At 47.0% G+C, this 27,237-nt stretch overlaps 2 protein-coding genes across 2 annotated transcripts in view; both read left to right on the top strand.

The window, feature by feature from the left end:
* Positions 1-7,773, top strand: part of LOC306736947 (semaphorin-3D) — a gene marked incomplete at its 5' end in the record, with an annotated part of 28,615 nt that extends 20,842 nt beyond the window's left edge. Inside the window, 9 exons of the mRNA XM_079218638.1 lie at positions 1,550-1,619; positions 1,761-1,905; positions 2,087-2,306; positions 2,502-2,590; positions 3,734-3,775; positions 3,919-4,076; positions 4,367-4,431; positions 4,899-5,029; positions 6,029-7,773. Coding sequence (XP_079074764.1) covers positions 1,550-1,619; positions 1,761-1,905; positions 2,087-2,306; positions 2,502-2,590; positions 3,734-3,775; positions 3,919-4,076; positions 4,367-4,431; positions 4,899-5,029; positions 6,029-6,565 — 1,457 coding nt within the window. The 3' untranslated portion in view covers positions 6,566-7,773. The remainder of the gene's footprint in view (positions 1-1,549; positions 1,620-1,760; positions 1,906-2,086; positions 2,307-2,501; positions 2,591-3,733; positions 3,776-3,918; positions 4,077-4,366; positions 4,432-4,898; positions 5,030-6,028) is intronic.
* Positions 7,774-8,561: 788 nt separating this feature from the next.
* Positions 8,562-26,862, top strand: smpd4 (sphingomyelin phosphodiesterase 4). The gene is made up of 19 exons (XM_079218651.1): positions 8,562-8,609; positions 8,735-8,821; positions 10,017-10,153; positions 10,421-10,496; positions 14,198-14,306; positions 14,441-14,493; positions 14,571-14,722; positions 15,363-15,495; positions 15,617-15,688; positions 18,564-18,653; positions 21,275-21,417; positions 22,496-22,586; positions 23,290-23,387; positions 23,474-23,637; positions 23,748-23,953; positions 24,150-24,383; positions 24,832-24,963; positions 25,119-25,247; positions 25,978-26,862. The coding sequence occupies exons 1-19, from the start codon at positions 8,571-8,573 to the stop codon at positions 26,296-26,298; spliced, it is 2,466 nt and encodes an 821-aa protein (XP_079074777.1). The 5' UTR covers positions 8,562-8,570; the 3' UTR covers positions 26,299-26,862.
* Positions 26,863-27,237: the final 375 nt, after the last annotated feature.

Below are 27,237 nucleotides of genomic sequence, written 5' to 3'. Positions count from 1 at the left end.
TAAACCAGCTTAGTGCTGTACCTTTAATACCAATCGACTGGTCTAGTCTCTGTAATAAGATGTCATGGTCAATGGTGTCAAACGCTGCACTAAGGTCTAACAAGACCAGACCAGAGACAAGTCCTTTATCAGCACTAAGGTCTAACAAGACCAGTACAGAGACAAGTCCTTTATCAGCACTAAGGTCCAACAAGACCAGAGACAAGTCCTTTATCAGCACTAAGGTCTAACAAGACAAGACCAGAGACAAGTCCTTTATCAGCACTAAGGTCTAACAAGACCAGAGACAAGTCCTTTATCAGCACTAAGGTCTAACAAGACCAGACCAGAGACAAGTCCTTTATCAGCACTAAGGTCTAACAAGACCAGAACAGAGACAAGTCCTTTATCAGCACTAAGGTCTAACAAGACCAGTACAGAGACAAGTCCTTTATCTGCACTAAGGTCTAACAAGACCAGTACAGAGACAAGTCCTTTATCAGCACTAAGGTCTAACAAGACCAGTACAGAGACAAGTCCTTTATCAGCACTAAGGTCTAACAAGACCAGTACAGAGACAAGTCCTTTATCAGCACTAAGGTCTAACAAGACCAGACCAGAGACAAGTCCTTTATCAGCACTAAGGTCTAACAAGACCAGAACAGAGACAAGTCCTTTATCAGCACTAAGGTCTAACAAGACCAGAACAGAGACAAGTCCTTTATCAGCACTAAGGTCTAACAAGACCAGTACAGAGACAAGTCCTTTATCAGCACTAAGGTCTAACAAGACCAGTACAGAGACAAGTCCTTTATCAGCACTAAGGTCCAACAAGACCAGAGACAAGTCCTTTATCAGCACTAAGGTCTAACAAGACAAGACCAGAGACAAGTCCTTTATCAGCACTAAGGTCTAACAAGACCAGAGACAAGTCCTTTATCAGCACTAAGGTCTAACAAGACCAGAACAGAGACAAGTCCTTTATCAGCACTAAGGTCTAACAAGACCAGTACAGAGACAAGTCCTTTATCAGCACTAAGGTCTAACAAGACCAGTACAGAGACAAGTCCTTTATCTGCACTAAGGTCTAACAAGACCAGTACAGAGACAAGTCCTTTATCAGCACTAAGGTCTAACAAGACCAGACCAGAGACAAGTCCTTTATCAGCACTAAGGTCTAACAAGACCAGTACAGAGACAAGTCCTTTATCAGCACTAAGGTCTAACAAGACCAGAACAGAGACAAGTCCTTTATCAGCACTAAGGTCTAACAAGACCAGTACAGAGACAAGTCCTTTATCTGCACTAAGGTCTAACAAGACCAGAACAGAGACAAGTCCTTTATCAGCACTAAGGTCTAACAAGACCAGAACAGAGACAAGTCCTTTATCAGCACTAAGGTCTAACAAGACCAGTACAGAGACAAGTCCTTTATCTGCACTAAGGTCTAACAAGACCAGAACAGAGACAAGTCCTTTATCAGCACTAAGGTCTAACAAGACCAGTACAGAGACAAGTCCTTTATCGGCACGGACTTGAGGACTCTCTCTCATGTCTCTTTCTCTTCTAGAGGACGTCTTTGTTCTGGAGACTAAGGACCCGCAGAACCCGGCGGTCTACGGCGTCTTCAGTACGTCCAGGTGAGACCAGGCGACCCGGTCCAGGTTCTTTATTTGCTTCCAAACGCTTTATTTGGTTCATCACGCAGAATCAGATCTTAATTCTCGCTTGAGACGAAGCGGTGAACCCGGTTCTTCATCCTCCTCGTCTTCCTCCTGCAGCTCGGTGTTTACAGGTTCGGCCGTGTGCGTGTTCTCCATGGCGTCCATCCGAGCTGCTTTCAACGGGCCGTTTGCCCACAAGGAAGGTCCCGACCACCGCTGGGTGGAGTTCAAAGGTCGCGTCCCCTACCCGAGACCCGGCACCGTGAGTTCACCACCTACAGAACCCTGTGTGTGTGTGATGAGGCTCTAACATGCGCGTGAGAGGAGGAGGTGTGTGTGCTCAGGTGTGTGTGCTCAGGTGTGTGTGCTCAGGTGTGTGTGCTCAGGTGTGTGTGCTCAGGTGTGTGTGCTCAGGTGTGTGTGCTCATGTGTCTCTCCCTCAGTGTCCCAGTGAGACGTATGACGCCCTCCACACGTCCACCAGGGACTTCCCTGACGAGCTGGTGCTCTTCATGCGGCAGCACCAGCTCATGTGGGACCCGGTGCTGCCGCTGGGCGGCCGGCCCGTCCTGACCCGGGTCAGCACCGCCCGGCTGAAGAGGCTGGTGGTGGACCGGGTGGAGGTCGAGGACGGACCCTATGATGTGCTGCACCTGGGCACAGGTGAGGGACGCGACCTGTTATTAAACTACAGTCAGGGCTAGACCACAGAGCTGTTGACACACACACATGAAGATCTGTGACGTCTGTTTCCTGGGAGCATCCTGACGTGTGTGTGTGTGTGTGTGTGTGTGTGTGTGTGTGTGTGTGTGTGTGTGTGTGTGTGTGTGTGTGTGTGTGTGTGTGTGTGTGTGTCAGATGACGGGAAGGTGCTGAAGGTGGTCTCGGTGGTCAGGGAGGGCCGGGACCCGGAGGAGCTCCTTCTGGAGGAGCTGACCGTCTTCCAGGTGAGATCAGAACCTCTGGAGTCTCATCAGGGGTTCAGAACCCGTAACACATGACTTCATATTCCTTCCATTCAGAGTATCACAGGAAGGAAGGAGGAAGTGAGGCTTCAGGTGAGAGGGAAGGAAGGAGGAAGTGAGGCTTCAGGTAAGAGGGGAGGAAGTGAGGCTTCAGGTGAGAGGGAAGGAAGGAGGAAGTGAGGCTTCAGGTGAGAGGGAAGGAAGGAGGAAGTGAGGCCGCAGGTGAGAGGGAAGGAAGGAGGAATTGAGGCTTCAGGTGAGAGGGGAGGAAGGAGGAAGTGAGGCTACAGGTGAGAGGGAAGGAAGGAGGAATTGAGGCTTCAGGTGAGAGGGGAGGAAGGAGGAAGTGAGGCTTCAGGTGAGAGGGGAGGAAGGAGGAAGTGAGGCTTCAGGTGAGAGGGGAGGAAGGAGGAAGTGAGGCTTCAGGTGAGAGGGAAGGAAGGAGGAAGTGAGGCTTCAGGTGAGAGGGAAGGAAGGAGGAAGTGAGGCCTCAGGTGAGAGGGAAGGAAGGAGGAAGTGAGACCTCAGGTGAGAGGGAAGGAAGGAGGAAGTGAGGCCTCAGGTGAGAGGGAAGGAAGGAGGAAGTGAGGCCTCAGGTGAGAGGGAAGGAAGGAGGAAGTGAGGCCTCAGGTGAGAGGGAAGGAAGGAGGAAGTGAGGCTTCAGGTGAGAGGGAAGGAAGGAGGAAGTGAGGCCTCAGGTGAGAGGGAAGAAGGAGGAAGTGAAAACAAACCAACAGGAAATCACATTGTGTGTTTACGTAACGCTGAGATTAAAACAGGAAGTGACACTTTCTGGCTCCGCCCCCTCGAATGGGTCGCTCAGATCCTCCAACTTTCTCTGATTCTCACGAGTTCATGAACAGGAGTTGTGTTTGTGTGCTTATTGTACGGCAGAATAAACGAACAACACACACACACACACACACACACACACACACACACACACACATACACACACACACACACACACACACACAGAAGCTGTGTGGAGAAGGAAGATGATTGTTCTCCTGTTTATTAAATCACATCATAAACATGATCCATATTGTTCTGGATTAAACTAAACAAATAAAAACTGAGGAAGCAGCTTTCTAAATTCATACATTTTCCTTTTTTGTCCTGCAGAGTCCGACTCCCATCCTGAGCATGGAGCTGTCCACCAAGAGAGTAGGTCCACCTGTCTGTCTGTCTGTCTGTCTGTCTGTCTGTCTGTCTGTCTGTCTCTCTACCTGTCTGTCTGTCTGTCTGTCTGTCTGTCTGTCTCTCTACCCGTCTCTCTGTCATGGTGGTGAATGAGCCTGTCTCCACAGCAGCAGCTGTACGTGTCCAGTGATCTGGGTCTGGTCCAGCTGGGCCTCCAGAGGTGTGAGCTGTACGGAGCCGGCTGTGCTGAGTGCTGCCTGGCCCGAGACCCCTACTGCTCCTGGGACGGCCAGACCTGCTCCAGATACTTCCCCACCAGCAAGAGGTGCTGACGTGCATATGAATATACAGGATGTATACATATACACAGGATATATACATATATATCCTGTGTAAATGTATAACCAATATTAATCAGGACAAAAAACAAGTCTTTTGTGTTTTAATAACGGTTATATGGTTGTATAGAAATCTATGCTTTATGTGTTAAAGCTGCATTCTCTCTCCTGACCACCAGGGGGCGACTCCTCTGGTTGTATAGAAGTCTATGCTTCATGTGTTAAAGCTGCAGTGTGTGTGTGTGTGTGTGTGTGTGTGTGTGTGTGTGTGTGTCAGGCGGTTGAGGAGACAGGATGTGAAGCACGGGGACCCCTGGAGTCAGTGCCCGGTCACAGAGGACAGTAAGGACTGATGCTGAATAAACTGTAAAACATGTTTAAATAACATTCAATGTGTATTTTTTAACTTTGATGTGACATTTAGAGCATAATGTTGTGTGTTATGTGTTTAATACAATAACTGAGAACTGAGGTTCTGTTCTGCAGACGGAGGCCTGGCGCTCTCTAGTGGTGGCTCTGAGTCACTGCAGCTTTCTCTGCTGGCCAGAGACACTGATGATTTATATCAATAAACAAAAGGATCAGATGTTGGATGTTTCTAATGTCTGAATGTTTTCCTGATCTTGATTGTTTTTCTGCATGTTTTTATCTATATATCTATATATATAGAGATATATATATATATCTATATATAGATATATATATATATCTATATATAGATATATATATATCTATATATAGATATATATATATCTATATATAGATATATATATCTATATATATTTATCCCATACTCCGTGCCCCGTCAGGCCCGGCCCCCGTGGCGGTGCAGCCGGTGTTCGGCATGGAGGGAAACTCCAGCTTCCTGCTGTGCTCCACTCGCTCCCCTCAGGAGGAGATCCACTGGACGAGAGGCGGGGAGAGAGAGACGCCCAGAGAGGTGAGACACCACCTCCATAAACTAATGTTTAATAACTATCACCTCCATAAACTAATGTTTAGTAACTATCACCTCCATAAACTAATGTTTAATAACTATCACCTCCATAAACTAATGTTTAGTAACTATCACCTCCATAAACTAATGTTTAATAACTATCACCTCTATAAACTAATGTTTAATAACTATCACCTCCATAAACTAATGTTTAATAACAATCACCTCCATAAACTAATGTTTAATAACTATCACCTCTATAAACTAATGTTTAATAACTATCACCTCCATAAACTAATGTTTAATAACTATCAACTCTATAAACTAATGTTTAATAACTATCACCTCTATAAACTAATGTTTAATAACTATCACCTCTATAAACTAATGTTTAATAACTATCACCTCCATAAACTAATGTTTAATAACTATTACCTCCATAAACTAATGTTTAATCACTATCACCTCCATAAACTAATGTTTAATAACTATCACCTCTATAAACTAATGTTTAATAACTATCACCTCCATAAACTAATGTTTAATAACTATTACCTCCATAAACTAATGTTTAATCACTATCACCTCTATAAACTAATGTTTAATAACTATTACCTCCATAAACTAATGTTTAATAACTATCACCTCCATAAACTAATGTTTAATAACTATCACCTCTATAAACTATTGTTTAATAACTATCACCTCCATAAACTAATGTTTAATAACTATTACCTCCATAAACTAATGTTTAATCACTATCACCTCCATAAACTAATGTTTAATAACTATTACCTCCATAAACTAATGTTTAATAACTATCACCTCCATAAACTAATGTTTAATAACTATCACCTCTATAAACTATTGTTTAATAACTATCACCTCCATAAACTAATGTTTAATAACTATCACCTCTATAAACTATTGTTTAATAACTATCACCTCCATAAACTAATGTTTAATAACTATCCACTGCCCATAAACCCGTCTGTCTCTCAGCTTCCTCAGAGCGATGGCCGCTGCCTCCACATGAAGCGAGGGTTGCTGGTTCAGCGTCTGGAGCCGGCGGACTCGGGCCTCTATACCTGCAGCAGCCACGAGCGCTCCTACAGCCAGGTGCTGGCCCGGTACCGGGTCCACGTCATCCCCCACCAGCGCCTCCTGCAGGACCCGGTCCCCAACCAGCGCCTCCAGCAGGACCCGGTCCCCCACCAGCGTCTCCTGCAGGACCCGGTCCCCCACCAGCGCCTCCTGCAGGACCCGGTCCCCCACCAGCCGGGCCCCCGGGTCCTAGGGGCCGCTGGGTTCCTCGGCCAGTCGGCGGGTCACGGGAACTCCTGGAAGAGCTACAAGGACCTGCAGCTGGCCGGACCCGGCGGCCTGAGCACGGACGAGTACTGCGAGCAGCTGTGGCACCGAGAGAAGCGGAGGCAGCAGAAGCAGCGCACCCTGAAGCTGAGGCAGGAGAGCAGGAAGGCCCGGGTGAGGAGGAACAACCCGCCCTCTAGTCTGCCAGGAGGACCCGGAGACCGCTGAGGCGGATCCAGAACCGGGAGCGCCTCCTGGTCCAGAACACTGCCAGCCGTGTGCGCCATCAAAAACAAAACCCACGCCGTCCTCGTCCGGAAGATTTTGACTTTCAGACGCAACAAAGATGGAAAGAATTTATTCTATTAGAAATATGCATTTTATGTTGGAAACAGTTGGCGTCATGACACAGAATGAAAGAGGTATTATGGGTAATATAATAATATAAACTATGTATTATTATTATGTCACTTCATTAACTATCAAGTTAATAAAGCTCCCATTTGTTGTGGCTTCGCTAATTAGCTTAGCATTAGCGAAGCCGAAGTAGTGTTTAAAGGGACAGTTGTGATGTTTAGAGGTTTTCAAAGTGAAGTTCTGCTTTGGACGTGATTTAGACTCAACATCAGTTCTAGTGAACATGTTATTTAGAATAGTTTCACCTCTTTTCCTTTCTGCCGGGAGCTGAAGCCGTTATTTAAGCTCTCTGTGTGTTTGAAGAGAGTGAATATTGCATATAATACAAACTAGAAGCCTCCACCATCTAGTGCATTAATACTGCAGTATTACTGCAGTATTAATGCATTAATACTGCAGTAATACTGATTCTGGACGAGTATCTCGTACAACCCCACTTCGGAACATCACAGCTAAACGTCGTACTTGTAGTGAGACGAGCGGCTGAAGGAGGAAACGATGTCCTTTAATATAAATATCCACACTTCAACAATCCCTTTTCTGTCCAAAATATCTACTTAGACCTGGAATGAATGGACGGACACAGAAGGGAACATGTATCAGGATCTCACGCACAATGCAGACAGAAATATGTAAACTATATATATATATATATTTTAATGACAGGACAAAGACGTGTTTGCTTGATGTACTGCGACACATTTAACTGTTTAAACATATTTATATTGGTTCTGTACTTCAGACATACAGATTGAAAACAGGTGGAAACACACAGGAAATGGACCTTGCTTGAAAATACATAATGTAATATTAATAGTTATTATTCACATCCCTGTGTATCAAAGAACTCTATTTTTGATAGTTTTCTTTCTTGTTTTCTACATTCGGTCTTTCCTCAGTGTTTATATGAAAACTTGTTTTGACTTCACAGTTTTAATAAGGTTTGAGATCAAGAAATGAAATGTTCTTTATGTGAATAACACAAAATGTTGTAAAATAAAACATATTTTTAAATCTTACATCGTTCTATTACGGATGTGTTTCCTCCCTGTATGTGTTGATGAATAACGTTCACATCACGTTACACTTTAACTTGTATGTTACTTTATTCATATAAACTTCATATTTGTAACATGTTGTATTTTATTATTATCTTATATCTATGCACTAGATTTAGCCATAGAATATACTTGTGCTTTTTAAATATTTTTTTGTATCTTATATTTTATCGAGAGCATTGTTGAAGGAGCTGCAGATTCAAGACTTTAATTAAAGTAACGTGACCCGTGGTGGGAGAGAATGGAAACCTTTCATGGTCAAAATAATTGTAATATAAAATAAAATACATTTGAGTGGATGTAGTAGGTAATTAATATTATTATAATCTTTAATAAATTGTATTTATTTGATTTGATTAATTTAGTTATTTCATTAATTTTTAAGTTGTATTTTATTAATTTTGTATTGTATTGTAAGCCGGAACCTCTCCGCAGTTGTAGGAGCAGAGTGATTCCAGAAGGGGGCAGTATTGCGCAACAACATGAGTAAACAACCCTGGAACACCACCGAAGAAGACGTCAACGCCTGGACGCGTTTGAAACTACTGACGGCGGTTGATGAAAGTAGTGCGCGTCTGTAGTTCCTGTCGCTGGAGGCGGAAGAGGAGCTCACGAGACCGGTTAAGCTTCTTTAAAGTGTTTGTGACTCAAACTTATTACCGTTTAAGTCCGTTAGCTTCGTTAGCTCTCGAACAAAGTAATGCTAAGCTAAGCTAGCTGCTATCCCTCAGTGTTTACACCCTCCAGTCGGATCCAACATGGCGGCGCCGACGTTACAGCAGCCCAGTTTCCTGCTGGTGAGTCTCTCCTCACGTGTTCTGCTCTGTGGTTCTCCTCCACGCTGGTTCTCCTCCACGCTGGTTCTCCTCTAACGTGGTTCTGGTTCTCCTCTAACGTGGTTCTGGTTCCGGTTCTCCTGCAGGCCAACCTGAAGGCGGAGTCCTGCACCAAGCCGCTGCTGCAGCGCTGCCAGGACCTGCTGAAGATCATCGAGGAGTACCCGGCCAAGGTACGGTACCGCCATGACGTCACTGCCATGACGTCATGGCGCTGGAGTATCTTGTCTTTATCTTATCTTATAATATATTTTTTATTCATTTTGAAGCTATTATTTTTTAATTTTTTTATAATTTAAATTTTTAACCGGAATACTTTAATACAAGCTTTGCATGTAAACAAATAATAACACACATTGTGTTAAGGATTATAACAAGATGGATATGGATGGATGGATGTATACTTTATTTATCCCCACGGGGAAATTCGGTTGTCACAGTAACAAGCAACTTACATATGAGACACAATAAATAAATGAAATAAAAAATATCATAAATGCAAAATACTCAATATATAAAACAAAACAGTAAACGTAATAATTTAGGAAATTAAACAATGCAAGCGCAAAAAAATATTGTAATATCTTTTGATTTTTAAATTTTTATTTGAAAAAATATATTTTATTTTATTTTGTATAATTGAATTTTTGTATTTATAATTATTTTATTTTGAACCGGAATACTTCAATATAAACTTTGAATGTAATAAATAAAAAAAATACACACATTTTGTTTAGGACGTATGTATGAGACACACAAATAAAATAAGAAATATCATAAAAATAAAAATATCAGAAATGCAAAACACTCAATATATAACAAAACAGTAAAGCGTAATAATTTAGGAAATGAGACGATAAAGAAAGTGCGAAAATGCAAAGTATGTGAAGTGTATAAACTAGACAACAAGGCGGTGCCAGAGCTGATGATGACGGAGGATCTGTCCAGAGGAGACTCAGTGTAGCGTCTGATAGGTCCTGGACAACGCCACTCGTCTAGTTTATGGTCGTGTTTTTTTGTGTGTTTACCAGCGACGGTTCGCCTTAAACTCGGCCCATAGTTTACGGTCCTACTCTTGAACTATGGGCCGAGTTTGAGACGTTCCGTCGCTGGTAAACACACAAAAAAACGTCTGCGCGGCGGTCAGAATGATGTGGTTCTGTGTGAGTCTCCTGACCCGGTGTGTTCTTGTGGTTCTGTCCGGCTCCTGACCCGGTGTGTTCTTGTGGTTCTGTCCGGCTCCTGACCCGGTGTGTTCTTGTGGTTCTGTCCGGCTCCTGACCCGGTGTGTTCTTGTGGTTCTGTCCGGCTCCTGACCCGGTGTGATCTTGTGGTTCTGTCCGGCTCCTGACCCGGTGTTGTGTGCAGGAGCTGCACGTGATCTTCCCCTGGCTGGTGGAGAGCGTGTTCGGCAGCCTGGACGGCAGCACCGCCGGCTGGAACCTGCGGCTGCTGCACTGTCGCTGCTACGAGTACAACGTGGTGCTGGAGTTCCTCAGCCCCAGGTACCGCTCCTCCTCTGGGTTCTGACCAGCGGTCTTTCTTTTACTCTCTTGTGGGCTCACTTCTCGGGTCACGTGACGGAGACGAGCGTCCTGACGAGCGTCAAGAGCCTCAGACGGATGCAGCCGCTCGTTTTTCTAAATAAAACGTCTTTCAGACATTAATAATCAATCAAGTTAATAATCAATAACGTATGTTTTCATTCTCTGTGCGGCTCGGTGCCAAAGAATCAAACCTTCTGCTCTTATTCTATCTCTGTGTTTCTTCAGCGGGCCGATGATGAAGCTCGTCTACAAACTTCAAGCAGAAGAATACAAATATGAAATACCTGTCAATTACCTCCCGGTAAGAACATTCCTCTCTCTACCTCCATGCGTTCCTCTCTCTCTCTCTACCTCCATGAGTTCCTCTCTCTCTCTCTCTCTCTCTCTCTCTACCTCCATGAGTTCCCCTCTCTCTCTACCTCCATGAGTTTCTCTCTCTCTCTCTCTCTCTCCCTACCTCCATGAGTTCCTCTCTCTCTCTCTCTCTCTACCTCCATGAGTTCCTCTCTCTCTCTCTCTCTCTCTACCTCCATGCGTTCCTCTCTCTCTCTCTCTCTCTCTCTACCTCCATGAGTTCCTCTCTCTCTCTCTCTCTCTCTACCTCCATGCGTTCCTCTCTCTCTCTCTCTCTACCTCCATGTGTTCCTCTCTCTCTCTCTCTCTCTCTACCTCCATGCGTTCCTCTCTCTCTCTCTCTCTCTCTACCTCCATGTGTTCCTCTCTCTCTCTCTCTCTCTCTACCTCCATGTGTTCCTCTCTCTCTCTCTCTCTCTCTACCTCCATGCGTTCCTCTCTCTCTCTCTCTCTCTCTCTCTACCTCCATGAGTTCCTCTCTCTCTCTCTCTCTCTCTACCTCCATGAGTTCCCCTCTCTCTCTCTCTCTCTCTCTACCTCCATGTGTTCCTCTCTCTCTCTCTCTACCTCCATGCGTTCCTCTCTCTCTCTCTCTCTCTCTACCTCCATGCGTTCCTCTCTCTCTCTCTCTCTCTCTCTACCTCCATGCGTTCCTCTCTCTCTCTCTCTCTCTACCTCCATGAGTTCCTCTCTCTCTCTCTCTCTCTCTACCTCCATGAGTTCCCCTCTCTCTCTCTCTCTCTCTCTACCTCCATGAGTTCCTCTCTCTCTCTCTCTCTCTCTACCTCCATGAGTTCCCCTCTCTCTCTCTCTCTCTCTCTACCTCCATGAGTTCCTCTCTCTCTCTCTCTCTACCTCCATGCGTTCCTCTCTCTCTCTCTCTCTCTCTCTCTACCTCCATGAGTTCCTCTCTCTCTCTCTCTCTCTCTACCTCCATGAGTTCCCCTCTCTCTCTCTCTCTCTCTCTACCTCCATGTGTTCCTCTCTCTCTCTCTCTCTCTCTACCTCCATGAGTTCCTCTCTCTCTCTCTCTCTCTCTCTACCTCCATGAGTTCCTCTCTCTCTCTCTCTCTCTCTACCTCCATGAGTTCCCCTCTCTCTCTCTCTCTCTCTCTACCTCCATGTGTTCCTCTCTCTCTCTCTCTCTCTCTACCTCCATGAGTTCCTCTCTCTCTCTCTCTCTCTCCCTACCTCCATGAGTTCCTCTCTCTCTCTCTCTCTCTCTACCTCCATGAGTTCCTCTCTCTCTCTCTCTCTCTCCCTACCTCCATGAGTTCCCCTCTCTCTCTCTCTCTCTCTACCTCCATGTGTTCCTCTCTCTCTCTCTCTACCTCCATGTGTTCCTCTCTCTCTCTCTCTCCCTACCTCCATGAGTTCCTCTCTCTCTCTCTCTCTCCCTACCTCCATGAGTTCCTCTCTCTCTCTCTCTCTCTCTACCTCCATGAGTTCCTCTCTCTCTCTCTCTCTCTCTCTCTCTCTCTCTCTCTCTATCTCTACCTCCATGAGTTCCTCTCTCTCTCTCTCTCTCTCTCTCTCTATCTCTACCTCCATGAGTTCCTCTCTCTCTCTCTCTCTCTCTCTCTCTCTCTCTCTATCTCTACCTCCATGAGTTCCTCTCTCTCTCTCTATCTCTACCTCCATGAGTTCCTCTCTCTCTCTCTCTCTCTCTACCTCCATGAGTTCCTCTCTCTCTCTCTCTCTCTCTCTCTCTCTCTCTATCTCTACCTCCATGAGTTCCTCTCTCTCTCTCTCTCTCTCTCTCTCTCTCTCTCTCTCTCTCTACCTCCATGAGTTCCTCTCTCTCTCTCTCTCTCTCTCTCTATCTCTACCTCCATGAGTTCCTCTCTCTCTCTCTATCTCTACCTCCATGAGTTCCTCTCTCTCTCTCTCTCTCTCTACCTCCATGAGTTCCTCTCTCTCTCTCTCTCTCTCTCTCTCTCTCTATCTCTACCTCCATGAGTTCCTCTCTCTCTCTCTCTCTCTCTCTCTCTCTCTCTCTCTATCTCTACCTCCATGAGTTCCTCTCTCTCTCTCTCTCTCTCTCTCTATCTCTACCTCCATGAGTTCCTCTCTCTCTCTCTCTCTCCCTACCTCCATGAGTTCCTCTCTCTCTCTCTCTCTCTACCTCCATGAGTTCCTCTCTCTCTCTCTCTCTCTCTCTCTATCTCTACCTCCATGAGTTCCTCTCTCTCTCTCTCTCTCCCTACCTCCATGAGTTCCTCTCTCTCTCTCTCTCTCTACCTCCATGTGTTCCTCTCTCTCTCTCTCTACCTCCATGCGTTCCTCTCTCTCTCTCTCTCTCTCTACCTCCATGCGTTCCTCTCTCTCTCTCTCTCTCTCTCTACCTCCATGAGTTCCTCTCTCTCTCTCTCTCTCTACCTCCATGAGTTCCTCTCTCTCTCTCTCTCTCCCTACCTCCATGAGTTCCTCTCTCTCTCTCTCTCTCTACCTCCATGCGTTCCTCTCTCTCTCTCTCTCTCTCTACCTCCATGCGTTCCTCTCTCTCTCTACCTCCATGCGTTCCTCTCTCTCTCTCTACCTCCATGCGTTCCTCTCTCTCTCTCTCTCTCTACCTCCATGAGTTCCTCTCTCTCTCTCTCTCTCTCTCTCTACCTCCATGCGTTCCCCTCTCTCTCTCTCTCTACCTCCATGAGTTCCTCTCTCTCTCTCTCTCTACCTCCATGAGTTCCTCTCTCTCTCTCTCTCTACCTCCATGCGTTCCTCTCTCTCTCTCTCTCTCTCTCTACCTCCATGCGTTCCTCTCTCTCTCTCTCTCTCTCTCTACCTCCATGCGTTCCCCTCTCTCTCTCTCTCTACCTCCATGAGTTCCTCTCTCTCTCTCTCTACCTCCATGCGTTCCCCTCTCTCTCTCTCTCTACCTCCATGAGTTCCTCTCTCTCTCTCTCTCTACCTCCATGAGTTCCTCTCTCTCTCTCTCTCTCTCTCTACCTCCATGCGTTCCTCTCTCTCTCTCTCTCTCTCTCTCTCTCTCTACCTCCATGAGTTCCTCTCTCTCTCTCTCTCTCTACCTCCATGCGTTCCCCTCTCTCTCTCTCTCTACCTCCATGAGTTCCTCTCTCTCTCTCTCTCTACCTCCATGAGTTCCTCTCTCTCTCTCTCTCTCTCTCTACCTCCATGCGTTCCTCTCTCTCTCTCTCTACCTCCATGAGTTCCTCTCTCTCTCTCTCTCTACCTCTCTCTCTCTCTACCTCCATGCGTTCCTCTCTCTCTCTCTCTCTACCTCCATGAGTTCCTCTCTCTCTCTCTCTCTACCTCCATGAGTTCCTCTCTCTCTCTCTCTCTCTCTCTACCTCCATGCGTTCCTCTCTCTCTCTCTCTACCTCCATGAGTTCCTCTCTCTCTCTCTCTCTACCTCCATGAGTTCCTCTCTCTCTCTCTCTCTCTCTCTCTCTCTCTACCTCCATGAGTTCCTCTCTCTCTCTCTCTCTACCTCCATGAGTTCCTCTCTCTCTCTCTCTCTCTCTCTCTCTCTCTCTACCTCCATGAGTTCCTCTCTCTCTCTCTCTCTACCTCATTAGTCTCACTTGATGAAGTATCCTGTGATTTCGTGTTGAAAGCTCTTTACAGTTGAAGTCCATCTCATGTCCCCACTTCCCCCCCCCCCCCCCCCCCCCGTGTGTCCTGCAGGGTCCGGTGAAGGCCTGCATCCAGGGGGGCGTCCTCCCAGAATGCCCTCTGTTCCACAACAAGCTGCAGTTCCCTCTCTCCGGTCTGCTGACTCTGAACCTGGCTCTCAGTATCCTCCCACACAGTCTGGTCTCCAGAGTAACAATAACTGTGTTGTTGTTGCTTGATATCAATCTGAAACCATAACTCCATGAGGATGTCTTCTGTCCAGCGTCCTCGTCTCTGTTCCTTAACGCTCTGCAGATCCTTTCGAGTTCTTCATGTTCAACTTCGCCTCCTGTCTCGTCACGCCCAAGGTGAGTTTGCATCTGGAATGTGAGCGTCCGTGAAGTCTCTGTCTTCTTTCTTTTAAGTTAATCACGTGATGTTGCAGAGCTACCCACAGGGCCACCAGGGCGGCGCCGCCGACAGCGCCTACTTTGTGCTCGTGGACGCTTACCTGAAGTACTTCCTGCCGACTGAAGGCAGCGTTCCTCCCTCACCTTTCTCCGACTCCAGAGGCTCCGTCACCGCACCTTCGCCCAGGTATAGGAAGAGCAATGATTATAATAATAATAACAACAACAACAACAGTCAAGTCTGGTTACAGCAAAAAGACGTGAAGATTAGAAGGTTTTTCTTTTGTTCATGTGCTGCATTCAAACCTTTTGGATCAAAATTAGAGACCTGTCAATCACCTTGTAGCCCCGCCCTAAAGCGTCCCCTGCTTTATGGTCTGTTTGACTCTACATGACCATAATTTACTAAATGAACATCATGCTGTATTGAAGAAGACTTGAAACTAGAGATTGAGACAAACTCATGTTTACAATGTTTACTGAGGGAATACATCAAGAGAAGTAGAGTCATTTATATAGACTTCTATACAACCAGAGGAGGCGCCCCCTGGTGGTAAGGAGAGAGAATGCAGCTTTAACACATGAAGCATAGACTTCTATACAACCAGAGGAGTCACCCCCTGGTGGTCAGGGGAGAGAATGCAGCTTTAACACATGAAGCATAGACTTCTATACAACCAGAGGAGTCGCCCCCTGGTGGTCAGGAGAGAGAATGCAGCGTTAACACATTAAGCATATACTTCTATACAACCAGAGGAGTCACCCCCTGGTGGTCAGGAGAGAGAATGCATAATTTTCATAATTCCTTCCTGTTTTTACTTCAACAGATCTTCCAGTGTGTCTTTTGCTGGTTATGGCGTTCACAGCCCAAGTCTCCTGAAGCATCACATATTCCATCAACCCTCAGTGAACGCCGATCCAGCCGCCCAGGAGATCTGGAGGTCTGAAACGCTGCTCCAGGTAAGAGGATGACATGTTGTAAACATGTTTTTAATGTCATGATAACACATTGTATATGTTTTCATAGAGTTGTAGTGTTGAACTGTGTGTTTATTGTAATGTGTGTGTCTGTATTGTTCAGATGTTTGTGGAGATCTGGCTCCATCACTACTCCTTAGAGATGTACCAGAAGCTGCAGTCTCCTCAGGTAAAGGTAAGATAAATACCCCCTCCCAAATACCCCCCCACCTCTTCCTGCACTGCAGCATCGCAGGAGTGAGATACACTAAAGGTTCACCCTCAGGAGTGAGACATGTACTGAAGGGTCACCCTCAGGAGTGAGACATGTACTGAAGGGTCACCCTCAGGAGTGAGATATACTTAAGGTTCACCCTCAGGAGTGAGATATACTGAAGGTTCACCCTCAGGAGTGAGATATACTTAAGGTTCACCCTCAGGAGTGAGATATACTTAAGGTTCACCCTCAGGAGTGAGATATACTGAAGGTTCACCCTCAGGAGTGAGATATACTTAAGGTTCACCCTCAGGAGTGAGACATACTTAAGGTTCACCCTCAGGAGTGAGACATGTACTGAAGGTTCACCCTCAGGAGTGAGACATGTACTGAAGGGTCACCCTCAGGAGTGAGACATGTACTGAAGGGTCACCCTCAGGAGTGAGATATACTTAAGGTTCACCCTCAGGAGTGAGATATACTGAAGGTTCACCCTCAGGAGTGAGATATACTGAAGGTTCACCCTCAGGAGTGAGACATGTACTGAAGGGTCACCCTCAGGAGTGAGACATGTACTGAAGGTTCACCCTCAGGAGTGAGACATGCACTGAAGGTTCACCTTCAGGAGTGAGACATGTACTGAAGGGTCACCCTCAGGAGTGAGACATGTACTGAAGGGTCACCCTCAGGAGTGAGACATGCACTGAAGGTTCACCCTCAGGAGTGAGACATGCACTGAAGGTTCACCCTCAGGAGTGAGACATGCACTGAAGGGTCACCCTCAGGAGTGAGACATGCACTGAAGGTTCACCCTCAGGAGTGAGACATGCACTGAAGGGTCACCCTCAGGAGTGAGACATGTACTGAAGGTTTGCCCTCAGGAGTGAGACTTGCACTGAAGGTGAAAGAGACTCAGCTGACCTGAAGTCTGTTCTGAAGTTGTTTGGTTTGTTGATGTCTACATTTCATAGTTTATGAGTTAAACTGCTGCGTTCAGTCATCTTGTCGTAGTGCTTCTGCTTCCCTTCACGTCCTTTTGCATGTGTGCGTGTGTGCGTGTGTGTGTGTGCGTGTGTGTGTGTGCGTGTGTGTGCGTGTGTGTGTGTGTGTGTGACGTCATCATGAAGCCACAACGCGGTGAAGGTTTCTGGATCCCCGTCAACCGCCTGTGTTGTTGTTGTTGTTGAATGCTTGACTCTTCGGCTGTGAAGCTACAAACATCAGCGGCTCCAAAGAGGGCGGGACGTTCCCCACTGGGGATTTATAGAAAGCGATATTCAGTATTTCACACAGTAAAACACAGGAGATGAAATAAAGAGGCTTGATTTGCTTAAAGCGACTTTAAAGCTAAAATATGAGCACTGCAGAACTTTTGCAGCACATTTAATAAAAGCAGAGATTCAGTTTCCCGTCATGTTGATGTAGATTTGACTGAATCAGCCCCAGTGAGTCTCAGCTGGTGTTTGTTCTGTTCACCTGCCCTATAAGGATGAAGGATGCTCCTTTATCTGGAGCTCAAGGGTGCGTCTTCAAAATGTCTTCAGGAAAGTTCGCCGTGCCGCATGCTGACCAATCACGGCCTCCTGAACCTCCCAGCTGTTGTTCTGAATGCTAACCCGTCAGCGTTGTGTTCTGTGTCTCTGAACCGAAACTGCAAGATTTCAAGTGAGAGACGTCACGGTTTATATTTCACTGAAGGATCTAACGGTGTCAACGAGGTCACTGGACCACAAGACGCAGATCCTCACACATTCATCGCTCTCACTGCAACATCTTACAGTTCTGAGTTCACTCTGTTAATAACTGTGTCCCCCCCCCCAAGTCCCCATGTGTGTCCCCCCCCCCCCCCAAGTCCCCATGTGTGTCCCCCCCCCCCCGAGTCCCCATGTGTGTGTCCCCCCCCCGAGTCCCCATGTGTGTCCCCCCCCGAGTCCCCATGTGTGTCCCCCCCCGAGTCCCTATGTGTGTCCCCCCCGAGTCCCCATGTGTGTCCCCCCCCGAGTCCCCATGTGTGTCCCCCCCCTGAGTCCCCATGTGTCCCCCCCCTGAGTCCCCATGTGTCCCCCTCCTTAGTCCCCATGTGTCCCCCTCCTTAGTCCCCATGTGTCCCCCTCCTGAGTCCCCATGTGTCGTCCCCATGTGTCGTCCCCATGTGTCGTCCCCCCCAAGTCCCCATGTGTCGTCCCCCCCCAAGTCCCCATGTGTCCCCCCCCCCAAGTCCCCATGTGTCGTCCCCCAAGTCCCCATGTGCCCCCCCCCCCCTAAGTCCCCATCCCATGTGTCCCCCCCTAAGTCCCCATCCCATGTGTCCCCCCTAAGTTCAGACGCTGTTGTGGGACTACGGATAATATTATGAACCCAGACACCATGGAGTTTGATGTTCCCACGTATGTGGAGTTTACACATCAAGTATAAAGCAGAACTAGTGGTTATTTCCATGGTGGATGAAGGAAACGGTAACTGTTTTTACGGAGATAAGCCACGCCCCCTCTCAGGCGCAAGTAACGCGTTTGGTGTGAACGCAGCTTCATTGTCGAGCGAGTAAACTGACACAAGTAACGCGTATTAGTTACCTCCCTCCCTCGCCCTGCAGGCTCAGCCTTGTGTTCCACAGTCAACATCTCTTTTGTGTTTGTCTCCCCTCTTGTTCTCTGCTTCCTTTTTTGTTTTTTTCCTCCTGAACGTTTTTCGGATAATTGTTTCCGTCTGGTTGCACTTCTCCTTTTTCTTCTGTTCTCATGTGTACCTTCCTCCTGCCACCTTTCCTTCCTTTCTCTTTTTCCTCCTCCTCCTCTCTTATTGTCACCCCTCCTCCTCACCTTCCTCTCCCTCCTGGTGGTAACGGGTGAAACAGCTGGCGCTGCTGCAGTACCGCCTCAGCATGTCCAGCACGCCGTGCCAACCCTCCACCCCACCAGGCTCTGGGACCCTCCACACCTACCAAGTACTTTTACCTTTTCATTCACCTGCGGCCCTCTGGGGCCCACTGGAGGTAAACCTCCGCCAGTTAGTCGACGGGTACTTCTCTGGTGCTGACTGTGAGACCGCCACCCTCCGTCACCTGATGCTGCCAGATGTTAGATTTTATTCTGAAAAGAATGAAAGACAATCCAGCTTTGTGAAATGGAAGTAGCTCCACATTTTTTTTTTTCACCTTTAGGTCAGTAATCATGTCTCCTTTTTTAAATGAGACTCTAAAATGTGTAATGGCTGACGGTTGAAAGAGGGCTGCTGTCACTCTTTTCTTTAAGGATGCACCGACCCAATACTGATATCTGACGTCAGGCCGACGGCGACTCAAAAAGCCGACCGGGTATCGTTGATAATATTAATTCTATGTCACACAACAGGCCGGTAAGAGAGAGAAACAATTCACTCCTAAATATAACACGACCTGCAGAAGCATCAGGTTGAAACATATTTTAATAATAAATAACAATTCAGGCTCATTAAATCAACAAGTATCAGATCGACCCAGATATCCGTATCGCCCAGAGACCCAGATGTTGGTATGGGCAATGACCCAAAGACCCAAAAACCCAGATGTCGGTATGGGCAATGACCCAAAGACCCAAAAACCCAGATGTTGGTATGGCCAATGACCCAAAGACCCAAAAACCCAGATGTTGGTATGGCCAAAGACCCAAAATCCCAGATATCGGTATGGACCAATGACCCAAAGACCAAAAATCCCAGATATCGGTATGGGCCAAAGACCCAGATATCGGTATGGGCCAATGACCCAAAATCACAGATATCGGTATGGGCCAATGACCCAAAATCACAGATATCGGTATGGGCCAATGACCCGAAGACCCAGATGTCGGTATGGGCCAATGACCCGAAGACCCAGATGTCGGTATGGGCCAATGACCCAAAGACCCAGATGTCGGTATGGGCCAATGACCCAAAGACCCAGATGTCGATATGGCCAATGACCCAAAGACCCAGATATCGGTATGGGCCAATGACTCGAAGACCCAGATGTCGGTATGGCCAATGGCCCGAAGACCCAGATGTCGGTATGGCCAATGACCCAAAGACCCAGATGTCAGTATGGCCAATGACCCAAAGACCCAGATGTCAGTATGGGCCAATGACTCGAAGACCCAGATGTCGGTATGGCCAATGGCCCGAAGACCCAGATGTCGGTATGGCCAATGACCCAAAGACCCAGATGTCAGTATGGCCAATGACCCAAAGACCCAGATGTCGGGATGGCCAATGACCCAAAGACCCAGATGTCGGTATGGCCAATGACCCGAAGACCCAGATGTCGGTATGGCCAATGACCCAAAGACCTAGATGTCAGTATGGCCAATGACCCAAAGACCCAGATGTCGGTATGGCCAATGACCCAAAGACCCAGATGTCGGTATGGCCAATGACCCAAAGACCCAGATGTCGGTATGGCCAATGACCCAAAGACCCAGATGTCAGTATGGCCAATGACCCAAAGACCCAGATGTCGGTATGGGCCAATGGCCCAGATATCGGTATCGGGACTGGAAAAGCTGTATCGGCGCATCCCTCCCTTTTCATATACGGATCCTTGAGCAGCAGTGTTTGGTTCAATCCCACAATTGGAGAAACCAGAGTTTACATTTTACGTTAAACTCCCAGAATCCCGCTCATCTGGTTCCTATAAGCAGCGTCCAGTCAGACGTCAGAGAAGTACCCTAGACAGGAAACGCAGTCCTGGAATGAAGCTTTGTAATCTGATATCTTTGAGCATTGTGTTTACTAGTTTATATGTTGGTTCTCTTGCTGTGTCTGTGTGTTGTTGTTGTTGTTGTTGTTGTTGTTTTAAATGCATGCTGTTTACACTAACTGCTGTGCTTTGTGGCTTTACATGTGTATGTGGGGGATAAAAGTTTCTTTCTATCGTCACCATTGCTCCAAGTAAAGCAGAAGATTCTCCATCGTGAACCATCTTTATCTACATGTCATCAAATCATTAGATCATTGCATATATTGTTTTTGCTTATTCCTTAATTCACATGTACGGCTGGTTTGCTTTGCATTATGGGAAACCTTTTTTTTCTTTTTTGACAAAGCAGCTTTGCAGCTAACGGAGCGCTGAGGTCTCCCAGTGTCATTTATTAAAATGTAATTTGGTCCTTGCATTTTAATAAATCACGGTTGTCTTGAAGTCATAATTAATACACGAGAATATTGTTTATCCACATCCAGTATCCAATCTTTGACTGTATGAAGAACAAAAGATTATTATTATTTTGATAAATTCAAAGGAGGTTTTTGGTCCCAGACGTTGTCGTCCCGGTAAAAAGCTTCCGACTGAAGAGGAAACTCTTCTTTTTAAAAGGTAAACGTCACCAGAACGTTAAGAGATCCGATCTGATGTTGGACAAACGAACCATTCGTAGGCGTGAGACCTCTGGACTGCGGATGATTTAAAAACAATGAGTAGAGCGCTGATGCTTTGGTGATAGCTTGGCTGCTTTTGCACCGAGGGCTGCGTTCTGATTGGCTGCTTTTGGACCGAGGGCTGCGCTCTGATTGGCCGCCTGTCTGTGCAGCCGACGTGACCGCTTGTCTCCCCAGGAGCCCTTCAGCCCGACGGAGGAGCACGTCCTGGTGGTGCGCCTCCTGGTCAAGCACCTGCACGCCTTCTCCAACAGCCTGAAGCCCGACACGCTGACCGCCTCGCCCTCGGCCCACAGCAGCCCTCTGGAGGAGCTCAAGAGGTCGGTCACCCTGTGGACACGGGTTCATGACCCGCTGTTCATTTGTTATTTATTGGACATGGATGCAACATCACTTAGGGCTGAGCGGTATACCGGTTTCAAATGTCCATGCGGTGTCAATTTTTCATATACCGTCATACTGGTGCATAGCCTTAACACCTGTTGTTGCTCTTCAGCAGGCAGCAAAATATAATGTTCACATTTCACTGCTGAGGGCGCAGCGGTGTGAGCTACTTACGAGTCATGGTTATAACTTTAGTCATGGTTATAACTTTATAACAACTTAATAACCCACAACTAAAGGTAAAACATCACTACACAACAGTTTGTGACACATAAACAATTTGTAACACTAATAATTGTACATTTATAAAATGACACTGCTGAACTGCATGCTGGTTGAAGCTTGCCCACTATCACAACATGAAGAAACTCCGTCGCTGTTTTTTTTCACCTACATTCCCCTGGGTCCTAAGTCCCTCCATGTTTAGCTTCCTAGCACCCTCTATGTACCAACGTACAAACAGCTGCTGGCCAGTTGGAGCGAGTCGGCCAGCAAGTGGTGAACAACAACAATGGCGGCGGCGGTCCTTTTCGCCGTCAATTAATGAATGTGTTTCATTCAAAAAACTACCGTGAAACCGGCAAAATCTTACAAAATATCGTGATATACATTTTTGGCCATACCGCCCAGCCCTAACATCACTGTAAACGCTCCAGAGTCAGCAAAGAGGCTATTTTCCATCTGTAGTTCCCTGGACAGATGTTGCAAAGTAACTGGATATAAGATCATATTTTCTTTTTATAAGCGTGCAGAAGCCATAATGTAAGAAGAGAGAATATTAATATCCGTAGTCATCATCCATGGTGCTCTTCTAGTACATGGCCAAGTCCTGATGATACTTAAAACTACATGCAAAGTGATATAAATGATGAAGAGTTGATAGAAACATGGACTAAAGACAAAATGACATCCAGAGCAGAATTAGTCATACTTGCCGTCTTCCATTTGGACACTACTGGATGTTGATGTTTTCTGCCCATGATCAAGTGTTGGCTGTAACGCTCTCTCCTCCAGGGTGGTGGTGCAGCGCTTTGTGCAGCAGAAGCTCTACCTGTTCCTCCAGCATTGCTTCGGCCACTGGCCCCTGGACGCCTCCTTCAGAGCGGTGGGTCTCAAACTAACATTCATTCATGTCGACTGTCTTTCTGCATTTATTTACATTGTTTTACGCTTGAGGCTGATGAGTACGACAAGCAGGTAGAGGGTTCTTAGTGTCACGGAAAACCTGGACAAGTCATGGAATGTTTTAAATGGTTACTTCCAGGCCTGGAAAAGTCCTTGAAACAAATAAAATCCCAAAGTTTAGTAAAAGTCATGTAAATGTGTTATATTCATGTGTTCATGTAAATGTGTTATATTCATGTGTTCATGACGTTCATTTACGCTGAGTTTGAAATAATGAATATGCTTTTAAAAGAAAGACTCAGAATATAAGCAGGCATACATACAGGCATCTATATAAATGTTTATTCTTTTAATCAAACTATTGTCTCATTCATTTGAGTCATTTAAGGTTTACTGTATGCTTTGTGTTCTCATTGTTAGTTTAAATACTACATTTACTCACTTTTTACTGTTTACACCCAGACTTCACTAAATGTTTGTCATGGAAATTTGGTTTAAAGTCCTGGAAAAGTCATGAAACCCATTGGTCAGAATGTGTATGAACCCTGAGGCTTTAAGGGCGGGGCTACAAGGTGATTGACAGGTCTCTCTATCATTCCTCAGTCCATATATGGTCACTTCCTGTTCTCTGGTTGCAAAAAAAACAATAAATCCATTTTGTCTGTGGTCTTCTCGGCGTTCAGGTGCTGGAGACGTGGCTGAGCTACATCCAGCCGTGGAGATACACAGGCGAGGCCACCGGGTCTCAGCCGGACCAGAACAGAACCGTGCCTGACAAGTGGTGAGTCTGAGTTCTGTCTCCTGGCTTTAATATCCACGCCGTACACAACGTAACCTCCGGCCCGCGGCTCCTCGCCTCTTCGTCAGGGAGCCGTTTGTCCAGGAGAACCTGCTGATGTTCACCAAGCTCTTCCTGGTGCTGCTGAACCGGGCCGTGAGGACGGACCTGGTGAACGCCAAGAACGCCCTGATGGTCTTCAGAGTGGCCAAAGTGTTCTCTCAGCCCAACCTCGCCGACATGATCCAGAAGGGTGAGGACGGGAACGCTGACCAGGCGGTTTTATATCTGCTATATTTGATTTGTCCATGAAGATAACCCTGACTAAAGACTAGTCCAGCTAACCGGAGCCCCTCCCCCCAGGAGAGCAGCTGTTCCTGGAGCCGGAGCACGTCCTGCACCACCGGCAGCCCCGCGGCTACCTGACGCCCAGCCAAGGCGGCAGCTTCCTGTCCTCGCGGCAGCGGGCGGTGACCGACATGGCGTTCCGGGTGAAGAGCCACGTGTACGCCCTGGAGGGCCAGGACTGCCAGTACAAGCAGATGTTCGGCACCGAGCTCAGAGGAGCGGTGAGTGGTCGTCTTCGGGATCTACTTCCTGGTTCTGCAGACTCACAGCTCTTTTTCATGGAGATTTGGTTAAAAGTCGTGGAAATTTGGTTTGAAGTCCATTGGTCAAAATGTGTCTGAACCCTGCTGTAAAAAACATTCCCGACTCACGTCTGTCACCGTCTGTGTCATCGGTTCTCTTTTGCGGTCGTTCCAGGTCATGAAGTTGATCCAGATAATTGCTCAAGCCAGACAGACGGCCAAGAGGATCTCGGACCACTCCAGCGAGGCGGCGGCCGGCGGCTCCTTCCTGTCCTGGTTCGGGATGGGATCCTCCGACCTCAACCGCCACGCGTTCCCCGGGGCCGAGCACGAGGAGAGCGGCGAGTGTTTGAAGAAGACCCACGAGTTCCTGGACAAGGCTCTGGAGAACCTGTGCCAGATCTTCAAGGTGAGGGCCGGGAGCCGTGTGCAGGGTTCTTACGGCATGGAGAACATGGAAGAGTCATGGAAAGACTCAGAATATAAGCAGTCATACATACAGGCATCTATATCAATGTTTATTCTTTTAATCAAACTATTGTCTCATTCATTTGAGTCATTTAAGGTTTACTGTATGCTTTGTATTCTCATTGTTAGTTTACATACTACATTTACTCACTTTGTACTGTTTACACCCAGATTTCACTAAATGTTTGTAACATTTGGTTTAAAGTCATGGAAGATTCATGAAGATTTTGTGAAAATTCATGATTTTTTTTTTTTTAAATGTACGGACATTTGGTGAAAAGTCACGTAAAAGTGGTTTAAAGTCATGTAGAAGTCCTGTAATCCACTGGCCAGGATGTGTGACCCTGCGGTTCATAGCGGTGACCTTGTGTGACCTTGTGTGTCCTCAGCTGAACCCGGGTCAGCTGGCCCAGCTGCTCTGCAGCCTCGGCTCCTCTCAGGACCTCGGGTCCGGCCGGCTGCTGCCCGACTGCATCCAGGGGGAGGACGGCCCGGTGCTGACCGACCTGGGCCGCCAGCAGGTGGGTCTCGAGCCGCCGCACCAGAGGAGGGCACGCGTTGGAGGGGAGACTAAGAGTGTGTGTGTGTGTGTGTGTGTGTGTGTGTGTGTGTGTGTGTGTGTGTGTGTGTGTGTGTGTGTGTGTGTGTGTGTGTGTGTGTGTGTGTGTGTGCACAGATCATAAGTGGACTGAGACGGTTTGACATCCAGTACCAAGGAGACCCGGAGCTGCAGCCAATCAGGAGCTACGAGAACGCTCTGCTGGTGCGGCTCTTCTACAGGATCTCCTCCCTGCTCAATGAGAGGGTGAGTCATGAACACATGACTTACATATTCAACTGTTTACATCCTCTTCCTCTCCTACTTTCATCTCTTATCTCTTCCTCTCCTTCCTCTCCTCTCTTCCTCTCCTCTCTTCCTCTCCTCTCTTCCTTTCCTCTCTTCCTTTCCTCTCTTCCTCTCCTCTCTTCCTCTCCTACTTTCATCTCTTATCTCTTCCTCTCCTTCCTCTCCTCTCTTCCTTTCCTCTCTTCCTCTCCTACTTTCATCTCTTATCTCTTCCTCTCCTTCCTCTCCTCTCTTCCTTTCCTCTCTTCCTCTCCTCTCTTCCTTTCCTCTCTTCCTCTCTTCCTCTCCTCCTCTCTTCCTCTCCTCTCTTCCTCTCCTCTTCCTTTCCTCTCTTCCTTTCCTCTCTTCCTCTCCTCCTCTCCTCTCTTCTCTCCTCCTCTGTGTTCACTTCCTGTTCATCAGTCAGTTTCTCCTCTTGTTGGTCACATGACTGCTGGTCACATGACTGCTGGTCTCAGGTGAATAAATCATGACGTCATTCAGAGTTTAATGTTTTTAACAATCTGGTGAAAGTAAACAGTTTATTTGAGGAGATTTTAAAAGAGACACAAAGAATAAAATGTTTCTGATGAAATAAACGATGTTCAGCTTTTGGTTCTTCCCTGGCGTGAGGCGTTCAGGGACCGTTTATCCAGTCATCAGCTGGCGGTCTGTCCTGTGAGCTAACGGGCGTCCGTTTCTCCCACAGTTCGGCGGGCGCATGAACGCGCTCTGCTCTCGTCCGGACCTGCTGGGCCGTCTGGGCCGTCACTACCTGGTGGATCCCGACTCGTCCTCCGGGACGCCGCCGCCGCCGCAGAGCCCGGCGTCCCGGCGCCGCCGCCGCCGGCCGCGGCTCAGCCTGCGCCCGCTGGCGAGCTACCGGCTGCTGCTGCTGCTGCTGCTGGGCTACGCGCTCGGCGCCGCGCTGGCCCTCGGCCCCGCCTCCAGCACCATGATCCTGCTCGGCGGCGGCGTCCTGTACGCTCTGCTCTCGGCGCTGGTCAGAGACAAGCTGAAGACGCACTGACGAACAGTTTGAGTCCAGCCGCAGAAACGACACGTCTGTTATTATTATTATTATTAAACTGTCTTCGTGGTCCATTCAGCTGCTCTTATCTGGACTCCACAACTTCAGAGAACTGCGTGAAAGCCTCGTGACGTCAACAACAACAACCAACTGTCTGAATGTCATATTCACATTAAACTTGCCATAATGTGAAGACGTCCTCTCCTCTTTTTCTCTCCTCTTTCTTTCCTCCTCTCTCTTTCCTCCTCTCCTCTCTCTTAATATCACATTAAAGACATTAAATATTAAATGTGCCATAAAGTGAAGACGTTGAAGACTTTCACATTTTTTTAGAAGTTTAAACATGAAATTATTTTTGGTCTTTTACTTTTAACGATGGCTTCAGATGATTAATCGATTATCAAAATGTTTGCCGATAACATCTCCTGTCACCTTATTGATCACCTGCCGCTGGGTCCTGGTCCCTTTGTTCTGATGTGTTTCCTCAATAAACCCTGTAAATAGCTAGAGCTGAAGCGTCTGACAACAGGACTCGACGCTCTTTCTTTGTCCCAAAGACTCAATAAACCGTTTGCACTTGTTTGTAATAACTGGTCTCATGAAGTTATTATTAAGAGTCTCAAACACTGATAACAAATCTGCATTCTAACTTTCCAACTGAAAGGTTTTTGTGAAGAAAAGAAAACAGTTTGTCTTTTCTTTAGAGATGGAGCGTCTCATCATGTGACATCACAGATGGAGCGTCTCATCATGTGACATCACAGATGGAGCGTCTCATCATGTGACATCACAGATGGAGCGTCTCATCATGTGACATCACAGATGGAGCGTCTCATCATGTGACATCACAGATGATGCTTTAATGTAAATGAAGTAAGAACACTTCACTGATCAATCAATACTTTTACTTTAACTACGGATCATACTTCAATCAGTTAT

This window comes from Taurulus bubalis, assembly GCF_910589615.1.
Source record: "Taurulus bubalis genome assembly, chromosome: 5".
Taxonomy (NCBI): Eukaryota; Metazoa; Chordata; class Actinopteri; order Perciformes; family Cottidae; genus Taurulus; species Taurulus bubalis.
This window is presented reverse-complemented; position numbering and strand designations above follow the sequence as displayed.

Excerpts from the sequence above, each read along its gene's own strand:
- smpd4 (XM_079218651.1), top strand. The coding sequence starts at position 8,571 with ATGGCGGCGCCGACGTTACAGCAGCCCAGTTTCCTGCTG. Across the intron at positions 23,954-24,149 it reads GCACCGAGCTCAGAGGAGCG|GTCATGAAGTTGATCCAGAT; the intron begins GTGAGTGGTCGT and ends CGGTCGTTCCAG. Across the intron at positions 24,384-24,831 it reads ACCTGTGCCAGATCTTCAAG|CTGAACCCGGGTCAGCTGGC; the intron begins GTGAGGGCCGGG and ends GTGTGTCCTCAG.